The 24,717-nt window shown below is 51.6% G+C and overlaps 1 protein-coding gene across 4 annotated transcripts; it reads right to left on the reverse strand.

Moving 5' to 3' along the window:
• Nucleotides 1–197: 197 nt before the first annotated feature.
• On the reverse strand, nt 198–24,659 carry SYTL4 (synaptotagmin like 4). 4 transcript variants are annotated; one of them, XM_044427246.1, is made up of 20 exons: nt 24,456–24,659; nt 24,237–24,347; nt 22,516–22,765; nt 19,190–19,244; nt 16,904–17,070; nt 15,563–15,778; nt 14,815–14,924; nt 13,927–14,041; nt 12,870–12,989; nt 11,392–11,497; nt 10,772–10,850; nt 9,818–9,921; nt 8,812–8,901; nt 7,812–7,990; nt 6,005–6,107; nt 4,133–4,294; nt 2,156–2,261; nt 1,749–1,848; nt 1,024–1,232; nt 198–772 (listed from the first exon to the last, which is right to left on the reverse strand). In XM_044427246.1, exons 5-20 carry the CDS (start codon nt 17,008–17,010, stop codon nt 630–632), a joined length of 2,049 nt encoding a protein of 682 aa, XP_044283181.1. In that variant the 5' UTR covers nt 17,011–17,070; nt 19,190–19,244; nt 22,516–22,765; nt 24,237–24,347; nt 24,456–24,659; the 3' UTR covers nt 198–629. The 4 variants fall into 4 exon arrangements, with proteins under 4 accessions (XP_044283181.1, XP_044283180.1, XP_044283183.1 ...); XM_044427245.1 differs by having other exon boundaries at nt 24,237–24,659; XM_044427248.1 differs by lacking the exons at nt 22,516–22,765; nt 24,237–24,347; nt 24,456–24,659 and adding an exon at nt 20,301–20,397.
• Between the last annotated feature and the right edge of the window lie 58 nt (nt 24,660–24,717).

Raw genomic sequence — 24,717 nt, forward strand, 5'->3', positions numbered from 1 at the left:
AAACAGGACGGCCATTTGAGTATGATTGTAAAAATTCGTGTTGGACCCAATGGCTTTCATGGCCCCTTCCAACTCTACCATTTTATGATTCGAGGAGTATTTTGGTTGCAGTTTTACACACCTTGTTCAGCTTTGAAATACCCTGTTTGAGAGAGAGAGAGATTTTCACGGATAATTGAATTCCTGCAGCCTCCAGCTCATGCATTTGAACTTTATTTCAGTGTCCCTTTCCCCTCCATACATAGAAGGCAATGCCATTTAAAACAGGAACAGGGTGTAGAAATGCAGTCTTCTGAAGGCTTTTAAAAACAACAACAAAGACGTAAGAAAGGACTGGCAGGAGAAAAGAGAATGCAGCAAACAAAGTTTTTAAAAGGCACTTTGGGACCCTCCTCTCCTGCGCCTCTGAGAAAAATTCAATTTGGACAAAGTGACAAAACCAAGATCCTTTAAATAAAGCAGGCTGCCGAGAACATGGCTTCTACACACAGCTTCAAAGGCCACTGCAAGGTTAGCTGCATCACCAACATGCACAAGAAACCTGGAAATCTTGCTCAGGTGCTCCAGGGCAACAAGTCCCGCCTTCCCCTGCCTCCAGGGCTCAGTCTCGAAAACAGGCAGGAGCAAAGCTACGGCTTTGGCCTGGCCATCGTGGCACGGAGGGGAAGGGTCCCCTCTGCCCAGGACCCCGGGTACTTGCGCATCTTCTGCCAGAGGTTTATTTCCTCACCTGTCGAATCCATCCAGTCCGCCACCTGGCCGTTACTCATGCCTGAAGGGGGAGAGAGTGGGGGAGGGAGTTGGAGAGGTAAGGAGGGATTCCCAGTCCACACCGCTTGAGAATGCTGGGCAAATCCCAGGCCGAACTGGAACTAGGTGGGCGCTCCTTCAATAGGCACAGCCTGCCATGGCTGCATTTGCACAGCAAGCCAGAGGAGGCATCCATCCACAGGTAAGCCACACTAAGATAAGGAGCGCGCACACGCACACACACCCCGCCCCACCACAAAGCCGTTTCCTCACCAGTCCCCACTCCGAGCCGGACGCCGCCCAAGAAGTCATTGCTGGAAAGGGGCTCCCGGTCCCACACCGTGAGCTCCAGGCAGATGTGGGGCAGCTCCTCCACGCTGATGTTGTTGTAAACCAGGGTGTGGTTGTAGTGGGGATTCAGACTCTTCTTCACGACCGGCGTCTTCCTTTTTGTGGCCTTGTTCCTCAAAGGTAATAAGTATCTGCGGGCAAGGAAGGGCTGGCTATCTTTAATTCGAACTTGCAGGAATCGGTATGTGGGGGAAAAGGTGTGCGGGCTCGAGTTGATCACCATGAGAATCTCTGCGTGTAATCAAACCAGCTTTTTGCTTTTAAAAGGCCACAAAGAGGATTCTCACTGGTCCAAAGAGCACAATCCTTTCCCCCATGACTAGCAAAGAAGAATAAAATCAGATAAAATCTACGACACATACAAGGTCAGAGTGCTCGGTTTTTATGCAGAGGGATTGTTTTGCTTTTGCTTTTGCCACATCAGGCACACCAGCATTTATACAGTCCTACATACGATTGCTTCCCAACACCGAACACACTCCTGTAATGTTTCAATCATACACAGCACCAGATAAGGTACAAGGAAACTCCTATTGTCTGAGACACACACACCAGGATCCTACAGGGTGATCTGAGCTGCAATCCATCAGCTCTCCAATTTCTTTTCCACCCACCGCACAGCTGAAAAATGGTTCTGGTTTGCTCACCCTTTGACAAAGCTGTCAGAGGTCCCTCCAGATTTGGCTGCCGTCAAGTTTTTGGCCTCTTTGATCCAGACCTGAAGTTCACCTCCTTCTTCCCTTTTACCTAACAAGAAACTCTTGTGATGTAGATGAATGGCAGAAACCTGAAATGAGGACCCAACTTCCCCCAAAGGCTTATTGAAGAGGACGACTTCAAAGCCCCTCACTAATGCCATGAAGCAGAACCTAAAACCCAAGCATTGCGAGTTTCTGCTTTTCTTAACAAAATGCAAGACACATTTTTGGACCACATGGAAAAGAAAGATGCATATAGGAGTAAACAAGACTGAACAAGAAAACCGGAGAGCTACTGCCAACGTGACTTGGGTTGCATTTGGAGAGCAATGGCTTAAAACAAGCTGAATCGTCACCTTTTTTTCCATTGCCTGCACTGAGATGCTTGACCGGGGGAATGAACTTCAACGAAACCACCAACTCGCCTTTATATTGAGGAGAGGCAGCCGAGTCTGCCGCACTCTGGAACACAAAGGTGCAAGGATGTATCAGGACAACGTCGGCATTTTGTGAACTTGAGGCTGCTGAAACCGGCCCGGTTCTTGCAGAATTCACTGGCAGCAGTGGTGCAGGGAAACCAGGGCTCACGAGGTCAAGGCAAAGGCCTTTTTAATAGCAAGCAGGCTGACAACACCTGCCACCTCCTTCAGAAGTCCATTTTCCATCTTCCCTGGCAAAGGAATTTTCCCAGTGACAATAACTTGCTTCCTGGCTTAATGCAAAAAACTTTGCACTGGCCTGTCCTTGACCTGGGGATTAAGATCCATGAAAAGCCTTGCTCCTGGTGGGGAGCAAAACAGCTGGAACCATGAAAGCACCACGAGCATTATGCCACCGGTGATCAGAGCAAGGGCACGGAGGAGGAAGGGGCACAGCTACAGAGGAGGGGGCTGCTCTAAGACAGGCCCAACGCACTTCTGATGGGATTGGGAACACAGGAAGCGGCTGTGAAAGGAGTGATTCAGAGCATATGGGTGGCATTTCTTTCCCGTAAGATGTACGCTCTGCCCCTCAGTGCCAAGAATCTAAATTAGCATCAAAAATAAAAAATGTAGCATGCACAGAACATCTGAAAACAGCAGTAAGACAAAGTGCAGTCAGAACTCACAGTACAACTAGAAAGACTGAAAATATGAATGCTCTTCATTTGGGGGCGGGGGGGTTGAGTAGCCTATCGAAATAAGCCAGGTAAAAAGATTCCCAGCTAAAAAGTTTTGGTTTGACGAAACTGGTGAAAAATGCCATTTCCTACCACAATAGCAATAGTTAAGGCTTGACAGAACCACAGACTGTTCTGCAGTTTCAGCATTATTCGTTGCCCTTCAGATATATTATTGGCATTTGTGCGTTACACTGCTGCTCTTATTCTACGTTCACATAGGCTTGCTTTACAGCATATATTACGAAGCAAGAACAAAACTGGGCCAGGCTGTGTGTGCCTGTGTTGATTTTTTGAAAAATGACACAACAAAATTACAAATGACAGCCCAAATTAGCTAAGAATCTTGTGCTTCCATCGAAACGAGCATTTATTATGGTACCATAAGCTCATGCCAGAATAAATGTGTAAATAAAGGAAGCCACGCGACCTTTGGGAAGAGGGGTTGCGGAAGCAGCTTACCATGGCCTCTCCTCCAGAAATAATCACAACCAAGCTGTCAGAGTATGATAAATGCATCTTTAGAGCTTTCAGGCTATGTCGCGCCACGTACTGCCTCCTCTAATCAGCTGCATAAACATGGCTACTTCTGAATGGGAGTTTCCCAGCATGAAAAGAGCTTGCTCATCTAACTAGATTTAATTAGTTAGGTTTCTTTCCCACTTTTTTCTTACGATGCACTCAAATCATTCTTTTCTTCCTGCTCTCAATCTTGCCCCCACAACAACAACCCTGCGAGGTAGGTTGGGCTGAGAGTCTGTGACTGGCTCCCCCTGCCCAGCTGGCTGAGCAGGGACTAGAACCCAGTTCGCCCCAAGTCCCAGGCTCACACGCTTAACACTGCACTGGCTCTCTGGTAATTTACTATAACTTACTGAGCCACTTAGTTATAAAGGGGAAACTGACCCATTTCTGTTTAAAGGCCAGTGGCTCTTTTGTTAACATTATTTTGTAATAATTAACATTTGCATTGGCTAAATCAACCCTGCAACCTAATACATAGGTGCTTTTGAGGAACTAGGATCCTGAAGATGAATTAGTTTAGCTGAAATGCATACACCACTCAGTCTACAAGAAATGCACAGGGCTTTGCTGGAGCATTATCCAACACCCCCGTTTTGCTGAGACTGTGCTAGCAGCAGGTTAAAGGACTGAGCGCCGGCACAAGACAGACCTTGCCGTGCAAGGGGAGGCACTCTTCAAACTGGCTCTCGAAGTTCCAGGAGTTCATCAGAACCTCCGCCTCTCCCAGGAACGTATTGCGGCCAAAACGATCGTGATGCCAGACGGAGAACTGCAGGGTTCTGGTCAGGAGGAGGGGCTGGCTGATCTCGTACTGCGAACACAATCAGAAGAGAGGAAGAGCTTTTGGCCAAGCAGTGCGCAAGGCGCAGAAGGTGCCACCACCGTCAGCCCTTTGGCCCATCAAGCCCAGTACAGTCAACACGGACAGAGGCTTGACCCTGGGTCCTTCCACAGTCAAAGCAGGGACTCTCCCACTTAGCCACAGCGCCTCCTCTTGATGCGCCACCCGAGCGGGAGGACTGTGGGCTTTGTCCTTGCAAATAATAGACGCGGTGTGTGCATGTCCCTCTCCGTGTGGGATCCAGAGCTTCATCCATCTCAAAGGCCAAATTCCATTTCAGAAAAGCTCTGGGGGGTGAGGTGGGGGGGCTGCTTTTCTGTAACGGGTGAGGTCAGAGGAAAAACCGCCAACATGTTTCAGCTTAAAGCTCCACCTGCCCATAACCTCGCTTTAGCAAAAGTCTTTCAGTCTCTGGGAAAGGGGGGAACACTGTACCCACGCGGGAAAATCGGCAGGGGCTCTGTGGCTGGAACGGGGGCAGCCAGGCTGGCCAGGGGTGAGAAGAGGCATAGCCCAGCACACCTGGAAGGCTGGACAAGGTGGATGCGGACCTTCACTGCATGTTGCCAAACACTCACCAAGATCTATGACTTTTCACTCTTTTTTAAAATGGGTAACTCAGAGGTGGGGAGACCGACACCTGTGGGGCGGAAGGGGCCCTCAGCCTAGACTGATACCCCCCTCATTTCATGTGACCCACCAAGAGGGTGTGACACAGGGAGAGAATGGGATATTTACAATCCTGCGCTGCTGCAAGCCCCACCCACTTCCACCAGTGGCTCCACCCACCCCATCTCATTCCACTCATCATTATCTTCTGTCCCTGCTGGAGATGTCCCAGTAAGGGCTTTTGACTCGCAGGAAAAGAAGAAAGGCTTCCCCACCCCTCCAGGCCCATGAATTTGGAGAGACAGAGGCAGCCCCGGCTCCCTGGGGGAGGCTGGGAAAAGCTAAGTCAGGACCCTCCCCACCAGGAGCAAAGGGGTTTCTGCAAGTCCAGCATCCAGAGGAACCTGGAGGAAGCTGTTTGTTGCTGCCTGTCGTCGTCCTCCAAGCAAAAATGGGAGAACCTTGCCAAGACCCAGCTCCGCTTAGTTAAACACACATCTGGCTTTTCAGCCAAGATGGGCTCCCTAAGCATCTGGCAACAATTGATCTCCTGCACAAAGAAGTACAACAGATGGGAGAGCCATGGATGCAAGGACGGAAATGTGTCTTCTTGCCCCTGGCAGTGGCTGCCTTAATCCAAGTTCCAGGCCCTTTCCTCCGGGAGAAGAGCGGGTGGGGAGGGGGAGAGAAGGAGCCGAGGAGTGCGGGGCAGGCTGGCTCACTGCAAGCATGCCAGCTCAGCCGTGCCTCGCGGAGTCTTCTGCCCCCTGGTGCTGACACCGTTCAGCTTGGTGCCACCAGCAATTACGGCACACAAGCAGGCTCAAACACAGACAGAGAGACACACACGCCTTTCCAGTGTTGCACGAGCCCTGCAATGTGGGGAACACGGGCGCGTGACCCTCCAGAAGGCCCCGTCTCTCATTCATCCCTGCTTCGTTTCGCTTCAGAAGCACCAGAGCCAGAAATCCGACTTCTTAAAAGGGGAGAGGGAACAGCAACCTCAGAATGCACGAGCCTGTGCTGGGGAGCAGCGCTGGCGCATGGGCTCGCCAGCAGACAGTTGTGTACCTTGAGCACCTCGTTGTACAGGGGGTTGATGGTGTTCCGCTTGATGGAGGTCTTGCGCTTCCCTTGGCGGGACTTGTCCGGGAGAAGGTACGTCTTCACGTAGCTGCAGGAGACAAGATGACAGGAGTCACACGTCGGCCAGCTCGCGCCCTGCCCTTCGGCAGCCTTGGACAGGAACGGGTGTGCCGGCACTGTCCCTTCTCAAAGGATGAGGGGACCCGTCCGACCAGCCAGGGAGCCCAGCGCGAGGCAGCTGTGCAGCGGCACCGAGGGGCTGCCGAACATGCCCGTGTGCTCTGCCACACTGCCCTAGGCCGCATGCAGACCACGCATAGGCTTGCGGGTGGATATTTCAACAGGCAGCCAGGCTGAAGACCTCTGCACGTTTGTGGTGTGGCAAACCAGGTCTGGGAACATCCCACTCCAAATCCTTTCCCGGCCACTAAAGTTTGCTGGGCCATCTGCGGCCCGCCACCTCCTTTCAGCCTAATCCGCTTCACAAACGACTTGCAAAACGGGTGCAGAAGGAGGCCCATGTAGTCCACCAAGAAAACGGAGTACAATATTGCAACATTGTAAAAGATAAGGTAAAAAGCAAAATGTAAAATAACTGAAAAGGTAACATTATTAAAAGTATTTTTAAGAAATAAAAATCACAGCACTATGACTTCCTGCACTAGATGTGCGACTGTTTGGTTTTGGAAGCAGGACATTTTAGCAGTTCCCCAGTCGGGTGCCCCCCAGATGCAGTGGGCCGCTGGCTGGGAAGGACGGGAGTGCCTGTCCCGCACATCTGGGGCCCTGCAAGGCAGCCCCAACGCAGACCGAACCCAGCGGCACTTTGCTGTGTGACTGGTGCGATTAGGAACGGCCACACCTCCCCGTGCTTTCTGGGGCACAGACACGTGTGCACACTGGATCGGTTCGGACATCCCATCCAAGGTATGGTTCCCATTGACCCTAATCTCAGAATGCAGCCCATGGCTTGGGCTTCCAAACGAGGAGCAGGAAAATCCATAGTTCACAGCAACTTGTCTAGTTTCATACTCAGCCCTCCTGTCTTGATGACGAAGAGGATGATGGTGCTGACGACAGATTATTTCACATGCATACCACCCAAAAGCCAAAGTTCTCTGGGCAATTTACAACAGTACAGTGGCTCTCGGTGTAGTGGCTTCTGGGGGCGGGGGAGGGGGCGCTGACCACTCCCTGCTTTTGGGGAGAACAAAAAAAAATCAATTGTGTTCATTGTCTGACTGTGAAAGAGACAGGCAACACCACCACATTGTCTGATACATTTAAAAAAGAGTGTTTTCTAGGTGCTCAGTAACAACATGGAGGGAGCCCACCTCCAGCCAGGACCAGCTGCCATAGTCATCACGCATAGCTAGTGCATGTTTAACTTTCTGCTCTGACTCACGACAAAAAAAGTCACAGCAGGAAGCATTACCCAACAAAAGCAGGACACAACCCTCCAAAAGGGAAAATATAATCAGCAGGAAACATTTGGCTACATTTTGTGCATGGTTATCTTGACCCACACCACTCTTCAGGACTTCTGGCATAAAAACGTCTGCTCCCAGACTTAGCTTTGCAAATTACGACCTTCTTGACCGGGGCTGGCTCTCTATTTTTGGTCCTCTTGTGCCTCTCTGCTAGAACCCAAGCGACTGACCCTCGCTGATGGTTCATCAGGGGAAAATGACTTTCTTCACTTTGGTCCCGCCCACCAGCAGCGGCACACGTCCCTCCGCCCTCAGAAGCCGGCCCAGCCCCGCACTGGGACACCCTGCCAAGAGACACTCACGGGCTGGAGCGCTTCTTGGCCTGGTCAGCATACGCCAGGTGGTGGCACTCCTTCACGTGGACAAACAGGGCCTGAGTCTTCTGCTCGTAGCTGAGTGAGAAGGCGATCTCCCCGGTCACACAGACATTGCCAAAATCACCTGCTTCGCTGTAGATACTAACCATGCTTCCCAAAGTGCTCTGGGATGTGGGGGGTGGGGGAGAGGAGAAAAAGGAAGAACACATTGATCCCCATCTTCTGGCGCTTTCAAATTTCAGGCCAAATCTTCACCCATGTCACCATATGATTGTACTAGGTATGTTGATCAACTGCTACACATAAGAAGGTTTGCGCCAAGATGTTCCACCTCCGTTCCTGCCACTAAAACCTACCACTCTTTCCACCATCTGTTGATAAGAAGAGTTGCCATTTCAGAGAATGGCAGCGTTAAAAGCAGCCCTTCCCTCCCCATTTAAAAAAAAAACAGGTTCCCGTAGCCTTCTGGACTATTTTTGCACCAGCAATTTGGACTCCCGATCATCTTAGAACAGCAGCTCATAAAAAGCACTCTGCATCCCCCCGACAGACAGACATACAAACTGGGTTGCTGAGAAAGGACACTTTGGGAAAAGTCAGGGATAGGCTGTGTCTGCAAGGATCCATGAGCCCATTTCCAGCACTGACCATAATTCCTGGGCTGAGCACGTGCGCAGAGGCTCAGCTCCAAGTTCTCTTGGACCACAAGGTTCTAGTAACAACTGTGAAAACCCCACAAGTCTGAAGTTTGCCCAGCCATGCCCTAAATCAGGGGTGGGCAAAAGATAGATCTCCAGATGTCTGGGGGTTTGACACCCAGAAGTCGCTGCTAGTGTGGCCAATTGTCAGGAGTGCTGGGAGCTGAAGTCCAAAATATCTGCAGTCTCCTCTCTGCTGACCCCTGCCCTGGATCACCCACCTTGTCCTCTACCAGTAAAGCTCAATCGCTTTATCTGGGTCAGCAGACACCAAAAGCAGGACCTACCGAAGATGCGTCGCTGCGCATGCTTCTCCTGGCCGCCCTTCTCCGGTGAATCTCCACCAGGTTATCTATGTCTTCCTCCTCCTCCTCCTCCTAGGGGAGGAAGCACATGTGTGTGCATATGCGTGCAGAGAGAGAGAGAGAGAGAGAGAGAGAGAGAGAGAGAGAGAGAGAGAGAGAGACCTCTGTAACATCCTAAATGGCTTCAGCCCAACCCGCCCTGCAAAACTCAAATGCTGACTTCCCCCCTTGCATCTTATCGCCCCTCAAGCTGGCCAAAATTCCACGATGAGTTTTGTTCATGCCTTTTACTAGGATTCTGTGCCTCAGAAGCCTGCCCTCTGCTGAAACTGCATTCCCTGCAATGCTGGGGATCCGCCCCCACAGCCTATGTGCTGCTAAGTTGCCTCCACGCACCTCCCCAAAAGCCAGACAGGGCTCTTCACTAAGACAGCCAAGTAGCCACGGGAGGTGTCCCAGCTCGCCTCGCACGCCCGTGCAGTGGGGCCAGCCTTGCCGAGGAGACCACTTCTTCCCATCTGTCTCATCACCACCTCTGAGGTCAGGAGCATCAAAGCTTTTCCAGCCCTGGGACTGAAGGCAATGTCAGAGCAGCTCTCAAGAGCCACATCCGGGTGGCGGGTGGAACGTAAGGGAAACGGGGCGAGTCCAAAAGTATTAGCGAATTTCAGCTTCCAGCTCTTGCTGGTGATAAATAAGCCTTAGGAGAGGCTCACCAGCCTTTCAAAAGAGGGAGACACTGTGCAAAAGTGGAAAACAGCAAGCATTTCACAGCTGAAGCATGGGGGGTGGACGGAGAAAGGAGGCACAGTCAGTGAGCCAGATCGGAATGCCTGGCATTTGATTTGGTCCATCAAAGGCCTCCAGTTGCTTGGACTTCAGGAACTTTAATACCATCCATACACCAAGCTGGAACCTCTTGGCATGCAGAAAGCAGCTCACAGGCTTTGCCCAGAACTCCAAAGTCCCTTCTCTCTTGAAGGCTCACCATTTCCACACTGAGGCCTGGAACTGACTTGCTTCTGTCGCCCAGAAGCCCACTTTCGCTGCCAGGCTCCTCAGGCCGCAGGTCGATCACCGATTTGGTGTACTCTGTGACAGACAGGAGAAGGAGAGTCACCCAAGCCACTCATTTCAGTATCACAGAGCTGGAGGCAGGAGACCAGACTGCCATGCAAATCCAGCACTTTCTCCTGCCACAGGATCACCCTGTTGCACAACAGCATCCTGCATCCTGATGCTGAGCCACACATCCTTTCAAGATGGCCCCCAAGGAAGGAGGCCCCAGGCGGTCTTTGTCAGGCTCCTTCCATGCTGAGCTGCACACAGAATCAGCTGAAACATTTGCCAGCCCTTTGCAGTCCTTCCCTCATTAATTCTGTGAAAGGAGGATGGGCACCTGGCTGCACCCCCAAGTGAAAAAAGCAGCATCTGTGGAAAGTACCGAGAGCCAAAATTGCCTGATTCTGTTTGTTGGCAAACCAGCAACTGCAGGGGGGCCACCTGGTGGACTGTGGAGCACCCTGTGGAGTCCAGTGGGGAAACCGGGGGCACCAAGGACCCCGGACCTCCCACATTTGCCCACTTAAAGGTGTTATGCTAACAGGGCTAGAACAAAGGATCCGAGCCCTTAAAAGCAGGCAGACGCATGGACAATTCAATACATTATAGTTATGCTGCCCTGCCCCCCCCCAAAAAAACACACACTCACACCTTCAACAGCCCCACCCTCTACCACTTCATCATCTCAACAGCTCTGTGACACAAGTCAAGGTGAGAGGGAGCGACTGGCCCAACTCCAAGTAACGTTCCATGGCTGAGCCAGGATTTGAACCCAGATCTCTCCAGACCGCAGTGCAGCAATCTCCCCCACCCCCAGACTACTGAAGCCATCACCGTAGATATAACAGCATCACAATAGATACATCTTAAGGTCCCTTGCCTGAAGGCCTCTGAACTCTTCGAGGATTCTTCTTGAATAGGGTTTCGTTCTCATCAGCTGAGCTCCCAAAACGAGCTTCCTAGGACAGAATGAGACCACTTCACAGAACCAGAGCAGAAAGAAAACCCGTCTCCCCAATTCCAAATATCAGATTGTGAAGCGCAGTAGCAGGGAATCCAGCTCCTAGGGAGACATGCGCTCAGCTCCAGATTGGGGAAAGGCCCCGTGCTACTTGAGCAAGTCCGAGCTTGGCAAGTTCAGATGTGCAGGGAGGCAGAGGCTCCCATGAATACTGTGCACTGCCAAGAGAAGCTGGGTCCATGCATGCCGAATGTTCAGTTGTCATGAAAAAAGAGATTCCTGCCTGTCCCACAGCACTCCTGCTGAAACTTGGGGTGTCCTGGGAAAAGAGATCCCTGTCTTTCCCACGGCACCCATCCTGTGAGTTGGGGAGTCCTGGGAAAAGAGATCCCTGTCTTTCCCACGGCACCCATCCTGTGAGTCGGGGAGTCCTGGGAAAAAAGGGTTCTCACCTTTCCCAGGCATTCATACCCTTTCAGAGTATTGCAGCACTCAAGTGCACAGGAACCCTGCAAAAGGAGGCAGAAGCGAGGACTTACAGTGCCAGAAAAAGAAGGGGTAGCCTCCTTGAAGTGGGTTGGGAGGGTCAGGCTGGATGAATGGGACCCCGAAGGGTCAAGTGCTTTCGTCCGCTCTTGGCGAGGGCTGCAAAAAAACCCAGAAGGAGATAGTAAGAAAAGCTCTGCTTTGGAGGAGGCCAAAAGGTCTCTCTTGTTCAGTGTCTGTTTTCCCAGAGGGACCAAATGTTTCCAGAAAGTCCACATGCAGAGCATGAGAGAAAACTCTACTCTAGCATTCCTGCTGATAAATCCCTGAAACCGGCTTTCAGTAACATTGTGCCTCTGACATTGTAGTTCCATTTGTGTGCTCGTTTCTTTTTGATATTTGACCCCTGTGCCTCCAGTGCAACACTGATTCAAGGTGGCTTCCATTAAAAACCCAAACCAACAAAACACACAATAAAGACACAACATTAAACACAGTGGCGAATCATGGAAGAATTTAAGAAGACATATAGCCTAGAGTCTGGGTCACTTGTCCTCTGTGACTTGTCCATGGCAGCCATTTTGTGGTGGTGCCCATGGGGCCAAAAAGATTGCCTAGCCCTGCTGTGAATGCCATAAATAAACACCTCTACTTCCTCCATTTAGCCAGCAAGATTAATTGCAATGTATAAACCCAGCCTCCTCCACAGATTGATCTAATCTCCTTTTAAAGCCATCTAAGCTGGCTGCCATCACATTTTACAGCAAGCAGCCTTCACAAGTTATTAGTAGCAGTATTTATGTCCTGCATTTTTTCCTCTTACAAGGAATTTACAGCACCTTATAAGGTTCTCTTCCTCTCTGTTTTATCTTCACAACCACCCTGTGAGGTAGGTTATAGACTAAGGGTCCCGGCCAGGCATGTGCATGCTGGCTTCTTGTCTGAGGCATCCCATGCAGGTTAGACCTGTGGGCACACTCCAGCCTACGTACTGGAGACGAATGTCCCTAATGGCCGGCTGGCTGGCCGCTCACACTCACCCCACTCGCTCCCCGGTCCCCTCGCTCTGCCTCAGCTGGACTCAACCGACTTAACTGCCCAGAATGCTCCAAGGATGCTCCAGCTTCCAGCGTTCCAAAGAGGCAGGGATGGGGAGAGGCAGAATGCGGAACCTGTTGACTACAACTCCCAGAAGCCCCCACCACCATCTCCAAAGGTCAGGAATGCTGGAAGCTGAAATCCAGTATGGTGGGCAACCCACCTCCTGCACACTCCAATGCCAAGTGGTGCAGCAAAGACAACATTGGCGAGCCTGCATGGTGTAGCAGCTGGAGTGTCAGCAGATCTCGGTTCCAGTCCCTGCTCTGACCCTCCATCTGTCCTACCTCACAGCTGATCTAAGGCTCAAAGGAGGAAGAGGATGCATGCTGTCTTAGATTCCATGCAGGAGGAAAAATGGCAGGACACACACAGAGCAACAAGAAGAGCCGCCTCATCCTCTTCCACTGGAATGGGAGCTGGTCGTTCTAACCTGGGCCCAGCAGGTGTGGCACTGGGAGCAGAGGCGGGACGGAAGCCATCCAGGCTCATGTTCTCGGTCGACTCCGTGTCGCTCTTTGCATCCCGTGGCTCCAGGGGCTCTGGAGTCAAGCTGGAAGGAAACAGCCCAGTCAGGTGAGCCATGGGGGCCCATGGTGGTGAGAGAGGCGCCACGCTTCAAAGGCCGCTGGCCCAGTTTTGGTCTGTGGCAGCTCCAGTTTGATGTCCAAACAACCTCCACAGAACCCAGGACCGGTAAGGGAGCACAGCCTGGGGCTAAAGGGGCTTTCCTCAGCCTTCAGCCCTCAGATTGCTGGATAGGTGTTTACAACTCCTATCGTTGCCAGCCGGGGACTGTAGGAGTTGTGGCCTGGAATGCATCACATCTTCTGTTCCAAGAGAGAAAGCGAAGTGGAAGGATCCTCTTCTACTCACTCACTCTCCCCCTGTGCAGTTGCTTCCCCATAGAACCACCTTCTTCCCCCAACCCAGGGATGGGCGATGTGTGGCCCCCCAGGTATGGCTGGGTCACCAATCCCACCAGCCCCACCCAACCCAGCTGGTGGTCTGAGTCCTGGGGGTGGGCACATTCACCCCCCATCCTAGCCTGAGCTGCTTCCAAGGTGCCAGCAGCCCCCAGCCCCCAAACTGCCCCCATGGGCAGGCATCACCCAAGCCCAGTTTCCGCCTGCAGCCAAGAGAGGAGCAGTGTGGGGAAGGGCTGGAAGAGGGGCTCGGTGGATCAGAGCCCACTCCCGGCTGTGGAGGGCTCGCTGTCCCGCCTCATGGCCTCTCTCTTCACTGCTTTCACGGGCCTGTGGGAGAGGCGGAGAGCCAGGAGCGAGGAGGCCGGGGCACCTCCTGCTTTTCTTCCTCACCACCTCCATTTTCCTGGCCAGAGCAAGAGGCCATGAATGAGCAGGTTGCCCTGGTGAAGAGGAGGAGCAACGCTGGCAGGGAGCTCCTCCTAGGGGTCCCCGCTGGGGGTGGGCCCTGGCAGGTTCATGACTCCGCCTGGCCCAAGAGTCCCGGGGGATGAAGAGCGTCACCTGGGCTCCTTGCGCGGCCGCTGAGGACTCATCTGTGCAGTCTTGGGGCCGCTCTGGGGATTGCTGAGCTGGGCCTTCTCAAGTAAGGCTTGCCCGGCCGTCTCCCTTTTGCTGGCTTGAAAAACAGGGGTGGGGGAAACAAACTTTTTTACAGTTCACAGACCCTGGAGGCAACCGACACCCATCAATTCACGCAGCAACACCAAGTCCAGAGCCTCAGTGCGGCCAAGCCAAGGCTCCTCCTGCACCCAGCAGGGTAGCCAGCCAGATGCTCTGGGAAGGGCCAAAGAAAGCATGAAAAGCCTTCATCCTCCTCTTTCTCCCCACTGCTTGGTTTGGAGGCACATGGCTTCCAGATGACAGAAATTGTGCGGATGGCAGAGGTGCCCCTAATGGCCCGACAGGAGCAAAGTGATCCGAGATAGCTCAAGCAAGCAAGCCCAGTTAGATGGGAAAGTGGGGAGGGAAAGTGCTGACAAGGCAGAGGTGGGTTGCAGAGCCTCTTCCAGCCTGGGGGCCAAGCTCTGCTTCAGAGACCCACCGGGGGACAGCAGTCCGGCATGCAGTCGGCGGGGGCAAAAGAGGCAGGTTCAAGAACACCGAAAGCATTTCAGCTTCAGCCTTCAAGCTCTTGCTGCCCATATCCAAGTCTTTGAAAGGCACTTCAACCCCTTAGAATAGGAGTGGGGGACCCTGCACAACCCAATGGAGAGAGTTCACAGGACTTGGACTGCAGCGGAAAAGTTACTGGGGTGGCTTAATATGCTTCATTATGAGTAACCACGACTTTTAATTTGAAAATAGGAAGCACAGATTCTGCAAGGGGACCAGTCACTGACTAGATTTTGTACTTCCTTTCCTTTAAAGAGGGCCATCGAGAAACCATACCCAGCGGTTTGTGCCGAAGGGACATTCGGATGATGTCACTGCCCAGCCTGTTAGCAAACCGATTTACTCTTTGGTCATAGAACCAGTCACCCGTGGATTTCTTCAGGTCCCTGGAGGGGTGTGGGGGGTGCGGGGAGGACAAGGAGGGAAAAGGGCTGCATGAGGGGGCTTGTAGCAATTCAGCCCCTCAAGTCAGGGTGTTATGTCTGCTTGGTGAATCAACCATGCAAGCGCTGCCTCTTCATCTACAAGGAACTCATTACTTAAGCAAAAACAAAAATGTAAGTTCCACATAAGTTTGCATAAAATGCACACTTTATGCCAAAGCTGTTATTTGTTCTTGCATACTTTGGGATTCTGCAGATACAGTCTCATGATGGAAGCAGTAGGAACTAAGTTCCACCTATCCTAGGTAGTACCCTAGGGTGCCTATTCAAATGGTGCCCCCCATTGCTTCCTTAAAAGCAACCATGTTCCCCCCACCCCCTTTGATCCATTGCTAGTCGCACAGCCTTGGCAACATTAATTGAGCTGCGGCGGCCACATCTGCCCCCACTTGCCTGGAAGGCAAAAGAAGAATGCAAGGAGGACTGGATTGTTGAGCAGCTCCTGCATTATCATGCATAAGCCTTGAGAACTAGAAGCCTGCATGTTTCCCTTAACATGAAAGAGCAGAGATCCTAAGCCGCACATCAACGATCAGGCCACCCACGTGAATCCAGAGGCAACCAGCAACCCCAAGACTTACGCCTCCTTGGCACAGACTTTGCAGCACCAGGAGCTGTTGGCACTGTAGGAGCGGCAGTCCCGGCACACCAGGTGATTGCAGCCATGGCAGGTGTTCGCCTTGAGGCTGATCCGGCCCAGGCTCTGCTGGCAGCGGGCGCACGTCCGCTCGCTGTAGCGCTGGCTGCCCCTCTTGGCTCCCTTTCTGCGGATCTCCAGAAGCTCCTTCTTTAAGCGCCTGTTGGGTGGAGCGAGAGGTTGGAAAAGGAGTTAAGACGGTCCATGCAAGGAGGTGGCCCTGAATCCCCACGCAGCTCACCACAAGTGTCCCAAACCCGCAGACGCCACCTTCAAATGGATATTAGGTCGGAGGCTATGTTAGGCTAAAGCCTGTGTGTAATAGCTCCATGGGGTTGTGACGGGTCGGGCACAATGTTGCGACTAACAACAACAACAAAAAAGTGCAATAGCTAAAACGTGGTATGCATTTCAGATCTATTCTGTCCTGCAGATGTATGCAAATCTGCGGAGGTATATCATGAGCATCACATTAGTGACCCTGGCGTGCAACTTCCACATGCAGTGAGCCGACCGTGCAGCATGTGGAGGGCCTCTGGCTCAGTCCATCGAGCAGGGCTCTTGCACGTTCCCCCGAAGGCCCTCTCCTGAAACCACCAAGCAGGCCTGCATGACTTGAGCACCCCCAGAGCCACATGCAGCCCATGGGGTCTTCAACAACCACTTCGATTTTGCCGTCTCAAGCAGGAGGCAGCACCCCGACTGGGCAGAGATCATGCCTGGTTGGTCGCCAGCTGCTTTAGGAAGGGCCCTGCCACACAGCACTTAGAAATCCATTTTACTTGACAGGCAATGAATTGGACACTTTGCTCCCCAAAGGGCATTTCTTAACCCATTCAATTCCTTTCCCCAGTGGAGCTATTAAAAAAAAAGTATTCCAGCAGCCAGCTGGCTAGCCAGCCATGCTCCTTTCCAAGAGACTCCATTCCATTTCTACTTGCTAAACAGAAAGTCAACACCCTAAAGGAGAGGTATATGACCACAGGCACCCTCAATACTTGGATACAACAAACCATATAAAACAAATGTATTGTAAGCCACCTAGGAAGGTCTCAACAGTTATAGGCAGTCTATAAATACGTGTATAAATAAATAATCTGTGAGTATCAGTCAAGTTGACCAGAGCTGATAGAAGTTGGGGTCCTTCTGGGATACATCTGTACTTTACCAGGATGTCAAAAGAGATTTGCAACACTTTGGGCTCCTCTTGGCCTTTTATTAGCCTGATAGCTTTGGCAAATACTCAGCCTTGCCGAGCACAGACACCTCCCGATTGCATTCTCACCTAATTCTCCTCTCTTCCGCCTTCCGCAGCTCTTCATCTCGCTGGAGGACCTGGAGGATCAAATCCCTCTCAGCATCCGAAAGGAACGACAGATCAACAGCCTCCATCTTGACCTCTGCCTGGAAATCAGCTTCTCCTTCCCTGGGTGCAGCTGCAGCTTCCCAAAACTGGAAAAGAAAATTAAGGGTTGTAATGGCAAGACACTACAGCTTCATCCAACCCACTGATCTAACCCTCAGTTCACCAGACCCTAAACTAGTCATTACCTCTGAAAGCAACTGACCTGCTAGATTAGTTAAACTAGAGGTTTCCAGCTTCTTTCAGCCCAGGGGCTGAATTCAATTTTAGAGAAGATCTCTGTGAAGAATTCCAGAGGTGGGCAGGGCAAAAATACCAAAGGTACCAGCATATCCTCACCTAGAGCTCTTACTGACTGTAACTTAGCCTCACAGGTGGCGTTTTGATCTCTCAGGAAGGGTGGAAAACTGACAACACACAAAAGTCACCAAATGTTGGAGGCCAAAGGAAAGGGGTGAGGGGGCGGGGGGTCATCTGCGGAACCTCTGGGCCTGGGTTTCAACACCACTGACCTAAGCCAAGCCTAGATGTTTTAAAACCAGGCAAGTTCTTTGCATTGTTTTGCTGCGGGTTTTTTTCCCCCTCAAATTTATACACCACGAGTAGCCCAACAGGGCTTTCTAAGCAGCTAGCAACATCTTAAAAATACAATCAATTAATATAATTAATTAGGCAGTACAATTAAATTACAAGCACAGGGGGAGGGGAGGAGGGAAAACCTGCTGGAGCAGAGCGAGCTCTATAATCCGGTGTCAGAATCTCGAAATATCTGCAAAAGCTTTTGCTTGGTGCTGAAATGAAAGTAGTGACGGCGCCAGGCAGACCTCTTTAGGAAGCCTGGTCCAAAGGTGGGGGGTAGCCACTCAGAAGGCCCTTCTTCTAATTGCCTTCCCTTTTACTTCCTTTAGGGATGGCTCTTTCAGAAGGACCTCATTCCCAGATCCCAGGGTCAGGTGGGAGTAGGTTGGAAAAGGCCGTCCTTCAAGTAACCAGGTCCCAAGCTGTTTAGGGCAATACCTTAAACATTTAATAGTTGTAAATGCCTTAGTATGAAAACGGAAACATGATGCCACAGGAGGAAGCGCAGAAAGGAGCCGAGAAAGCCTGGGGCTTGAGGCAAGCGTCAAACTAAAGACTACCTGACTCGCTTAACCATTAAGCTTGCTCTAGCTCTGCAAATAAAGGTGGTGAACAAGCAGGGTGTAACCTGCAGCTGCCTTGTTTTTCCAAGAGATTCCATTCCGATCCAAACAGACACTCTGTGGCCACTGGGCATGCTCACTCATTACTCAACCACTGCAGAAGCCTAGGGGCTAGGCAGAAGCCCCACTCCCTTAGGCCAGTCACCTTACTGAGTGGAAAGCAGGTCACTTGTTCCACGCTTGATAGTCCCTGGGCGATGAGAGTGGAGCAGCCTTAGCATCCACTGACTCAGCCAGAAGCAAAAGGCTCTGGCAGCTGGTTCATCTTCATTCTTTGGCTCTTGGCGACTTGGGTGGAAGTCAGCAAGCACACTGGGGCATATTTTCCACGGGCCGCTATCTCTCTGCAAACCGCTCTGACTGGTCAGCAGCCTGGTTTCTCTGCCCTCCATCGGGGATAAGCCACATACCAGTCATTCTCTCCTCCCAGCCTGCTGTCTGAGTGCTATTCTGTTAACAGCCCGGATCGAGCACGGTGCTGGGTGGAAAGCAACGGTGTCAGGCTGGCACTTTTGATTTCGCAAAGATCTTAGTGCGGATACAGTCTCGCAACAGTCAATCACGCTCTGGTGAGCTCCCATTGAGGTGACTGCAAAGGTTACAGGTGGGGGTTTCTCTTGAAAATGGTCCAAACATTTAGTTAGTCCAAAGCAGACAGTTAGACAGCTTCCTGGGACAGTGGTCCTATTATGCCATTATCTCTTTTATCTGCACTGGCCGCCTGTTAATTTCCAAGCTCATCTGCTTCCACAGTGCTCAAGCAGATGCCTCTGAGCAGAATAATGCCCTCCTGTCCACATTCCTCAGCACCTAATGTATAGAAGCATATTCCCTTGACAGACACTGGTGGTAGCCTATGGCTCCCAGGACTAGTAGCCCCCTGACCCATGCCTGCATGGGTTGGGCTGATTCCCTTTTAAATCCACCCAGGTTGGTGCCTGTGACTACATCTGGCCATAGAAATATGTACAAACACACACTCAACTGTACACAATTTCACAGGTACCTGTTATCCTTGTACGTGTGGACTTGAAGGATTTATGCGGAATGTTGTCTTCCAACTGGAGAAGAAAACATTGTGGAGTAGTGAGATTTGTGTGTCCAGGTTATGGTACTGATCACTTGTGTTCTGTAGAGGTTTCAAATAAGGTTATTTCCTATTTCATGTTACCTGTTCAACTGACAGGAATACTGTCCAGGCTCTTGCTTACATCAGCAGGCATAACCATGCAAAAGGCAGCATGGAAATATTGCAAATAAATGCATAAGCAAACATAACAACTTGCACACACCTTCCAAACTGGCTCCAGAAGTAGTCACCGTAAGCATCTGGAGTGAATAACAAGGGCCGTGCCTTCTGCAACACAGACAAACCCAGGCATCTATAATCCACAGTACTGCTTACAAGCCAGAACAAAGCCAAGAAAATATGGTAAAGAAAAAGTAATCAGGGCACACGGAGCCTGAGACTGGCTGGGGTGAGCTCAGCAACACCCCTCCATCTACCCAGAGACCCCTGGACATAGATCCGGGAATCCCTAAGCAGGACATCGCCAGAAAAACTTCGCTCAGGTTCCAGATAAACCTGAGCAGTAATCACCTGGAGCTTGTCCACTTGAGCATATGCACAGCCAACCATGCAACTGACCCGATTTAAGCAGCAGCAGATAACCTGGAGTGCTCCAGGAGATTCGGACTACAACTCCCATAAGCCCTCCCCAGCATACCCAATGGTCAGGCATTCTGGGAGTTGCTTTCCAAAACATCTGGCAGGCTGTTCCCCGCACCGCGGGGCCAGAACACCTGGCACGTCCCCTTGAAGCAGTTACCTAATCCTTCTCTAGATGACTCATTTGGGACAGCACTCTGTATGCGCACAGAGGCGCGGACGCCAGAAAAATGCCGCTCGGACTCCAGTCGGGGAGAGGACAAGCAGCTTGTAAAAGGTGTTCCTTGGGCGGGGAGGAGGAAGGCTCTGGGCTGACAACTGGGAGGGAAAGCAAGGATCGCAAGCAGCAGGCGATCCCTGTTCCTGGGGAGGGAGCGCGGGGGGAAGGCGACGCGCTGGCCCCCTCCCCTGCCCCCGTGCCCCCCCCCCGGGCGGAGGGCGGTGTTACCTGCGCGACGCGCTCCCGGCTCCGGCTCCCGTCGCAGCCTCCGACCGGCCACCGCCGCCGCGGCCGAGGAAGCCGCAAACTTTCCCGGACCCGGGGCGGAGCCGCCGGCTTAAAGGCGCCGCGCCCTTTCGCCGGCGGGGCGGGGAAGGGCCGCGCTCCTGCCCCGCACCGCGAGGGAGGGCAGGCGCACCACGTGGCACCGCTGCTTGCCCTCCTGCCCCGGGGCAACGGGCCAGGCTGGGGAGATGGGCGACGGCGGGCGGCCCCGGCGCCAGAAATGGCAGCACTCGGGAAGCAGCGCGGGAAACGGGCGTCCTCCCGGGTCCCTCCTTGCCCGGGCTGAACATGGCCGTGGTGCCGCGGAAAGGCCTGCATTCATCCTCCGCTTGATTCCATCGCCGGGGGCACGAATCGGGATGAAGGATGCCGGCCTGCTTTGCTCCGCGCGCGGGTCTTGAATGGCTGGCTTAGCTGGTACCGGGACGTTTGTGTTGCCAGCAACAACCGCGCCACAAGTTCTCGCTGTGAATAACGGAGTGCTCGGTTTCTGCGTTTAGTCTCTGCCTGACCTTATGTTTACTGTTCTTCCTCTTATCCCAGAGATAGATACAGTATGCAAACATGAATCTTACCCTAATGCTCTCTGTCTCTCATGAGTGCTGTAATTCCCAAAAGCTTGTGCCAAATAAATATATAAACCTTTAAGTCTTGTTTTTACTGTTCATCAATTCCATCCTTTGCGAGGCTTAAAAACGCACTCCAGGATGGACTTGTTTTGGTTAGGGCAGCTTTTACCTGCTGTTCTTATTTTTTAAAAATACATTAATTATTACATTTCCTCGTTATTATACTTAAGATGGTCGATTCAAAAGGAGGAAGGGTAAAAATGAGTGAACGTGAAACTTTTGGAAAGTCACGCAGAGGTGGGTCACGGCCATTTTTCCCCTGCAACAGAGGGCAGGACAAGTTCCAAAGGAGCCAAGCTCAGGGAACCAAGATTTAGGGTGGATGCCAGGAAGTACTTCCTAACATTTAGGAGTCCTAGGGTATGGAATGGGCTTCCATGGGACAAGTGAATGTCAGACTGCAGCCTCCACTTTAAAATTACTCTTCCAAACCATATGTTTTATAATGGACCATTTAATAAGAGGAAGAGGTAGAAAAAGGAGGGATCTGCCGTCAGCCCTCAAATCCCATTGCTGACAGATCGACTGTTTCCAGTATGTAGAAGTAACCATGAAAACGGATCAGTGGCCATATAGATACCCCTAGTAAGCCAGGAGTTTGGAGTGAATGGTAAGTGACTGGTCCCTTGATGTACCCACAGCATGGACTTCTGTATTTTTATAAAGACTGGCCTCCAGAAAGCCTTGGAGCATCTCTATATGATGCTCAGGTAAGATGTCTCCACATGTTCCCATTCATAAATGCACATCCTCAAAACATCAGGACCTGGTGAATCATACATAAGTCTACAAAAGGCCAGCAATTTGGCAAGCTCAGATGAGGTCTCCTGTGAACTTCCCCACCATTCCAGGAGGTTGTATGTAGAGTGGGCCAATTATTTGCAGTGAAGCGGGTGGGGACAGGACCTGCAGCTCCCCAATATTGTGTTCATTTCAGAAAATGTCTATGCAACCTTTCATTTATAGAAAAAATATGAGTACTTCCCAAGATAATGACCGAGTGCCATAAAAGCACTCAATAAAGCAATAATAAAGCAATAAATGTAATAACCAGAGGTAGCTGGTGATGCCAACAGTCCGGGGAAACGCCTGGGCAAACAGATGTGACTTGCTGCAGAAGCCTCCACACCTGAATGGAATGGAGAGAACATTCCATAAAGTGGGTGCCTTTCGTTGCACTTCAGCCCCCATCATCCATGCTGGTGGGAGTTGAAGTCCACATCTGGCAGGCCAACATTTTCCCAGCTGTGTATATCAGTGCCCATACCAATTTTAGTTGGAAAAGGCATACTTGTAGGTATAACGTGGAGAGATCTGAGACAGGCCAGAGACGCTCTCAGTCATGTCTGTTCAATGTGACAAGCAATTATTTTTCCCACTATCTTATTTGGGTCAGCCAACCAGCGTGGAAGATGTGTTAAAACCGGACACCGAAAAAAGCAGCAGCCCTGGACAGCTAGTTGGAAACTACTGCAACAAACACCCCACCCAGCCCTCTTTGGGTTTCAACCCTCCTTGGACAATCTAACCTGCAACTGGAGTGGGCAACCTGAGGCCCTCCAAATGCAACTCTCTTCAGCCCTGGCCAGCCAACAGTGAGGGATGGTGACAGCTGCAGTCCAGGATCATCTGGAGAACACTCATGCCCATCCCTTAGCTAGGATCAACATCGGGCTCAGCAGAAGGCAGCTTCCTATCTCTTGGTACACTGCTTCAGTACTGGCAACCATCCATGGAGTCTTAGGTGTGTGGTGGGACCTCAGAATTCAATGGATGTATCTGGAAAGGACCATGTGAACAGATGGTCTGACACTGCCAGCAAAGATACAGAACTGGAGCTTCCGTCTGCTGGAGGGTGTGCCAAGCAGAGGAATGGATTTTTCACTGGTGCCAACAGAAAGACCACTCCCCCGCATTTTAAGTGCCCAGGAACACCCCTGCCAACTAGGTAGCAGCAAAGGTTCACTTAACCCACATTCTGCTTTGCACAGGACCACACAGCCCCTTTGTCAAATTCAGCACTGCTTTGGGAAACAGTGCAAAAGTGTGTGAGGAGGTGTCGTGTTCCAAAGTGTGCACAGGTGATCTAGTAAGGTGCTGGAGCTCTTCCCCAAGAATACACACACAGCCTAGGAGGAGATAATCTGGGTGGAGCCAGACCAGACCGGTTTGCAGAGGCCTCCGGCATACAGCCAGCCAACAGAACCTTCATGCTTGTGGTCTGTGAATGCTTCCATATTTATGAAGCATTTCCTATTAACGTGACAGCTTCCGAGCTTCTTGCTGCTGACTTGGAGACTTGGCTAACTACACCCCTTTGAAGAAAAGAGCGGCAAAGAGACGCATTTCAGAAGAAATGGAAGGCTGCCAGCATAACGCACCCTTCATTGCCTCTGGGCTGAGACAGGCTAACAAAGAAGAGCAAGCCCTCCTTTTGGCTCTGCCCAGGCTGGGAGTTCCGCAGCTCTGCCTGTTATCCTGCAAGCAGATTAGATTACATTGAAGCCACTGGGCAAAGGCTGTGCATCCCTGACTAAGCCAAAGCCAAAGCCTATAAGCACAAGGCGGTCACACGGATGGAGCATCACCAGCCCTGCTCTGGCTCTGCTCACACAAAAACAAACAGACCTGTGACCTGTGCTTCCTCAGATGTAGGTCCCATGGGGAGAGGTTCGCTCAGGGCCAATGCTTTTTTCCCTTTCGGCGCCTGGTGAAAACCTTATTTTCCCACTATTTAAATTGCCTTAATTTGTGGTTTTATATTTATTATTGGATGCTGTGCTACTTTTTCTCTTTATCCTATTTTATTGGTGTTCTTGTGAACCGTCCCAAGACGTCAGTGACGGGACGGTATACAAAAGTTTTAAATAAATAAATATTTATACCACACCCTTTTCCCACAATTGAATACAAGGTGTGTCACATGGTCCGTCTGCATTTTATCCCCACAACCACCCTGTGAGGTAGACTAGGCTGAAAGTGACTGGCCCTCCACCACCAAGGGAGCTTCATGCCCAAGTGGGACTCACAGCCCTGGCCTGCCCAGTTCCAGTCCAGCACTCAAACCACTGCACACACACTGTCTGATGGAGCTTACTCTCAAGTAAAGATATTCTGTATTGCAGCCTTTAGAATGTGCTGAGCATTACGGAGGAGAGCCTAGCCAGGGGCAGCGTTGACAAGAATGCCTGGGCACGTGCCAAAGGCCCAATTCCCTGCAGGAGTCCCGACAAAAGCCACCTAGACTCACCTCGCCTTTTTGCCATTGCGACCTGTTTGTCCCCTGCCTCTGACCTGGGCACAGACAAGAGACAAGGAAGAGAAGCGGTCCCTGTTGCTTCCTGGCTCACTGGCTCTTTGCCTGCCAAGAAAGAAAGGAAGGAGGCAGAGAAGGGGCAGCTGGTGAGACACGAGAGCCATGGAGGGAGGGGTCCAGCCCAAGGTGTTTTTGCCAAGGGCCCTCCACTACCTGGTGCGGTCACAGCTCTGGGACAGAGCAACTGTGTGGCACGTGGAAGCTTCCAGGTTGAGTCCCCCGCATAGGGCTGGGAAGGACCGCTCTGTTGGAAGCCCTGGTGATCTCTGGTGCCAGACAGTGTAAGGGCCGGGCCAAGCCGACTTCAGGCTTGGAGATTTGGGCTGAGCCTCCAGCTGCCATCACAGAACAGGCTGCTGCGGCCCACGAGGAGGAGGACACGAGCCCCGAGTTCCAGTTCAAATTTGCTGTCATT

The sequence above is a fragment of the Varanus komodoensis genome, unplaced genomic scaffold, assembly GCF_004798865.1.
Source record: "Varanus komodoensis strain SLA01 unplaced genomic scaffold, ASM479886v1 scaffold18_3, whole genome shotgun sequence".
NCBI classification, from domain to species: domain Eukaryota; kingdom Metazoa; phylum Chordata; class Lepidosauria; order Squamata; family Varanidae; genus Varanus; species Varanus komodoensis.